At 50.9% G+C, this 4,802-nt stretch overlaps 1 protein-coding gene across 1 annotated transcript; it reads right to left on the reverse strand.

Moving 5' to 3' along the window:
- Positions 1–258: 258 nt before the first annotated feature.
- On the reverse strand, positions 259–1,368 carry LOC123086323 (PRA1 family protein B2). Its single transcript, XM_044508079.1, has one exon. The coding sequence runs from the start codon at positions 1,237–1,239 to the stop codon at positions 553–555; it is 687 nt and encodes a 228-aa protein (XP_044364014.1). The 5' UTR covers positions 1,240–1,368; the 3' UTR covers positions 259–552.
- Positions 1,369–4,802: the final 3,434 nt, after the last annotated feature.

Below are 4,802 nucleotides of genomic sequence, written 5' to 3' on the forward strand. Positions count from 1 at the left end.
CTCCAATGTCAAAGAATAAACAGGGCACTCCAAGAAGGATGCAAGATACATTAGCATAGAAAAGAAGAACTCTACTATGATCGAAATGAATCACCTAGACCCAAGATCCTCCACGCCAGAATCAAGATCATATGCGAAATCACATTGATCGATCTCTTGAAAAGAAATGGTGTACTTAATCATCATATATTTCATTTTTATGTTAAGACGAGGAGCAGCAATTTATTTTGTCCTGTATGCTAGTAACACCAAGACACATATCATATGAATATCAATACTAATAAGCTCAACTTTGTCATCATACAGCAATATCAAATGCAAAATGAAACAAAACTAGATCCCAAGGTTCCTTCTTTTGTGTATATCCTGTGTGTAGTATAACTCCAATGCATCCTCTTCTAATCTCCTCCTCACGTTCTTAAAGGCAACGCGTAGTATGATCTTAATAAACAAGTAGAAGTACTTCGTTTCTGGAAAAACGAATCAACCAGCCACTGACTTTACTTGTCTGTTCCGAGTAGCAGATCAGAGAGCTGAGGACAGGAGGCTGGCTCAGACGCGTCCTCCTCCTCCGGCAGCGCCGTTGATGAAGGAGAGGAGGTTGATGGTGGCGCCGTTTCCTACGAGGCCCTGGTCGGGCACCTCGTCGAGGAACAGATCCTCAGGCACGCGGAAGGCACCGTGCGCGCAGACGACGGCGGCGCCGAGCGCCAGCGCGGAGAAGATGATCCCACCGACAGACGTGAGGAAGACGACGAAGACGGAGGCGGCGATGAGGCCCCCGAGCGTCTCCCTGTCGGAGAAGGTGCGGCCGAAGGCGTTGAGCGGGGCGGCGTCGGCGGGGCGGAGGAGGTAGAGGAAGCACCAGGCGGCGAGGAGCGCGAGGAGGGCGGCGAGGGAGAAGGGGTGCGCGAGGAGGGAGACCGCGAGGGAGAGCGCGACGAGCGCGGCGTAGTTGACGCGGAAGTAGGCGAGGTTCTTGCGGAGGCGGGCGGTGGCGTCGGAGAGGGAATCCGGGCGCGAGAGCGCGGCGCGGTCCAGGAGCTCGGGCCAGGGGCGGGCGCCCGAGAGGGAGCGCTTGGCGGAGTCGTAGAGGCGGCCGAGGAAGGCGCGCGTGGCGGCCGGGTCCGGGGAGGCGATGGAGTTGGCGGCGGCGGCGTCCGGGGCGGCGGGGAGGACGGTCGCGGGCGCGGCGGCCGGGACGGTGGTGGGGAGGAGGGGCGGCGCGGCCGAGGCCATGGCGGATTCGGGGTGGCGCTGGGCGAGATCTCTTTCTTCCTCCCTTTGCTCTCTCGCGCGCGATTTGGATCTGGGGAAGCGAGGAGGATGCGAATGGAAGTGGAAATGGGTTGTTTTGTATTGGAGAATTGGTGGCTGGTTGGTTTCTTAGCACCGACGCACCAGCCCACCCCGGGGGATGCGACGGGTCAACGGTTTCGGACGGCTGCACCCTTTTTTTTTCCACCACTTCTTTTTCCCTTCGCATACTGGTGAAGAAAACCGTGTCGGTTTTCCCTCCGAAAAAAACGTGTCGGTGGGATGAACGGAACCCCTTTACGAGCACAAAAACCGCCACCTGGCGCTACTCCAGACAAAGTTTGGTAGGAGTGTTGTAGATGAAGATGCAATGTTGAGATCCAGCCTTGTACAAGGAGGAAATGAAACACCTACTACATGGAGATGGAGCAGAGCTTTCTTTGTTAGGCGAGGAAAACATGGCACACCATCGTTTGCTGTGATGCACCCATCCTTCTTCCTTCCCAACTCACAACTAGGTACAAGGAAACAGACAACTCACCTGCATTTCTTCGGTTCTGAAAAATGAGATAAAGCTTGCAAACATTTTGAAGAACCCACTAGATGTGTCGAATGGGCCTGCCAAACCGAAAAATCACAACGAGAACTTTCTTTTTCAGTTGGAACTTTTTTTTTTGCTGAGATTTACAGTTGGAACTTGGTGCCTGGTAATGGTGAATGAAACATGGTGGATGCATCTTGACTCTTTTTTCTTTCTTTTTTGCAGGACAGCTTTGATTCCGGGGTAGAAGCAATCCCAGCACTCGGGAAAAACAGATCCCGCACTGGAAGAGAGCTAACGATGGCAGTAGGTAGCACCGCTCTAGTCTAGCCTAGCCTAGCCCCCGCCCCGCTCTCCCGTCGAAGGCCACTTCGGCCCCGGCGGCCACCAGGCCTCGCTGCACCGATGGTCATTCCGACCCCGGTGGCCACTTCCCGCCGGTGATCACTCCGATCTCGGCGGCCACTTTTCAGTATGGCCCTTTCCGATCTCAACTTCTCCCTTGGGAAAGCTTTTGAAGAATACATCAAGAAGTAGTGCAATGCAGTCGTCAATGCCCAAGATGCGCCAAGATCACCAAAGTTCTTCCTCGTGGTGGAAATCACACGATCGTTGATCAAGCTAAATCCAGAATCGGTGGGCCTCATCATTCAAGCTTGCTTTGGTGGCTCTGCCAAGTTTTTAAGGTATCTCATCTGCGTAATTGGTCATACAAGTTCTATGTTTCTTCTCCGAAAGTGGGATTTGAAATCATTAGGGGCGGTAATTTGTCTTCCGATCTTTTTTCCATGAATTTTCTTCTGTGGGGAGAGGGGGATGATGATCTCAAGGATCTTTACCTCCGTTATCATGATGCAGCCAGCAAAAATTGGACCGTAGTGTCCAGTGCTAAATCTCGTCGATCATATGCTCAAGTTGTTCAACAGCCACAATTCTTTTCTTCGCAAACAACGCAAAATTCCCATGATCGAGCCAGGCAGCAGTCAAGGAGCCCATTTAATTCCGTTTTTACTTCGCCTAATAATACAATGTTGGGTGGGGCGGGATCTGCACGTTTTGAACCTATGGGCCGCCCAGCCCATAAGGTATCTGGCCTTTTCTGTGTTCGCTGCCTCATGACGGGCCACTTAAGGCCCAAATGCCAGAACAAAATTCGTTGTAAGGTTTGCAACAGATGGGGGCATATTGCAGTCAACTGTAGATTCCGGACCGAGATCGTCGTTCCACCTTCCTCATCTGACATGGCAAATCCCCCCATTCTGGTAGATAATTGGGAATCCGGTAACAGTGGTCGGCGGGACCCAATTCTCAGTGGCCCTATCTTTCCGTCTTTCTATAATGACGGCCCTGCAGAAAATTTACTGCTCTCTGTTCGGGACTCTACCAATGCTCATTTCCCAACTCTTTCTCACCGCCCTCCTCGGTCTCATCCATCAAATCCTCCAAACAGGTTTCTTCTTTGCTCCATCCCACCAGCTCTGCTCCGGCGATGTCGTCAACCATGGCAAATTTTCCCTTCGATCCTACACCTTTCCTTCTCCCTGGCACTCAAGCTATCGAGGTGGAAGGGAGGCCAGCGCGCGCTTGTGTCATCCATGGAGATGTGCAGCTGTCCAACGAAAATCTTGTCATCGCCACTCTGGTGCCAATGCCCCAAGGTGAAGTCGCCTTTGCCAATGTCTGGGAGGTTCTTAGTGATTTGTTGGTTTCGCAAAGGGTAGTGTGCTCGTCTATCTCCAAATGCCCCTTTGGTCAAGCATTTGTCAGATGCAATAGTAAAGCAGATAAAGATTCCTTGATCAATAGGAGCCCTCACCCTTTTGATGACATTCACATCATTTTCCAAAAGCATGATCAAGGCCTGAACTGGAGGAAGTTTAATCTGGCCAGAGACTGTTGGCTACTTTTAGTTGGTTTCTCAGTAGATCTTCGTTGCATGTATGAGCTCAACAATGCTGTCTCGAGTTTTGGAAAGTTGCTTTCTTGGGACCGCGCGAAAACCACTGATGCCGCAGTAGCTGTTAAAGTGAGAATCGATGCTCTTTCAGATGTTCCAGTTAGTTTGGCAGTCACTGGGGACAGGCATTTTGAAGGTGACTCTTGGACTTGCCTAGTCATCATCTTTTAGGAAGAGTTGTTGGGAGGGGGACCCCCAGATGAGGATCCCATTCATTTGGATGGCAACCCGCACCCAAGACCTTCAGAGCAGCATCACCATCCTAATAAGCACAATCTATTCTTTGGACCCATCCCGCAGCATGAAAACAATGAGCAGCCTGACAATGTTCAAGATGGTCAGAATGGAGAAGCAGAGAATGCAGATGATCTAGGCTGGGACCACTGGGCAATGCCCCCAAATAATGATAATGTGTTGGTTCAAGAGCAGCAAATTGTTGCACCACAAACTATTGAGATGGATCACAGTGGCCTGGCACTCTCTCTTGGCATTGACTCCAACAGTGTTGAATCTGCAAACTCAATTCATGGTGCTGCCAATCTTCAGTTGTTTGGAAACCTGATTGCTCCACATGACCAACCAGTCTTACTTCACGAGATGCAGCTTCCAGATCTTAACATGCCCCTTGAGGTGGGGTTGCAACAACCTGAGTTCCCACCAGCTCTGCAGCATGCTGACCTGCCATTTGTGGTTGTGCAGCAAGAACCAAACCACCTGTCAGATGCTGCAACTTTCTTGCAACAGGCATTACAGGCTGATGCTACAAGTGCTTCACAGGTGCCGCTAGATCAACCAACTCAAGAGTTGTCAGACTTGCAAAATCCTGTCAATCAACTTCCTAATAACACTCTGGCTGATGATCAAGTGTTGCTGGCTCCATTGGTTGCTCAAGAGGATAGCATTCTTCAGCAAGAACTAGTTGTAGTTGCTACTGAACTTCAAGGAGCCGCTCTGGATAATCCTCAAGCTGCTGCTATTCCTACTACAGTCAACCATACTGAAGGCATCTTAACTAGAGAGCTGCCTAGTCCTAATTTAGGTAGTTCT

The sequence above is a fragment of the Triticum aestivum genome, chromosome 4A (genome assembly GCF_018294505.1).
Source record: "Triticum aestivum cultivar Chinese Spring chromosome 4A, IWGSC CS RefSeq v2.1, whole genome shotgun sequence".
Classification (NCBI taxonomy): Eukaryota; Viridiplantae; Streptophyta; class Magnoliopsida; order Poales; family Poaceae; genus Triticum; species Triticum aestivum.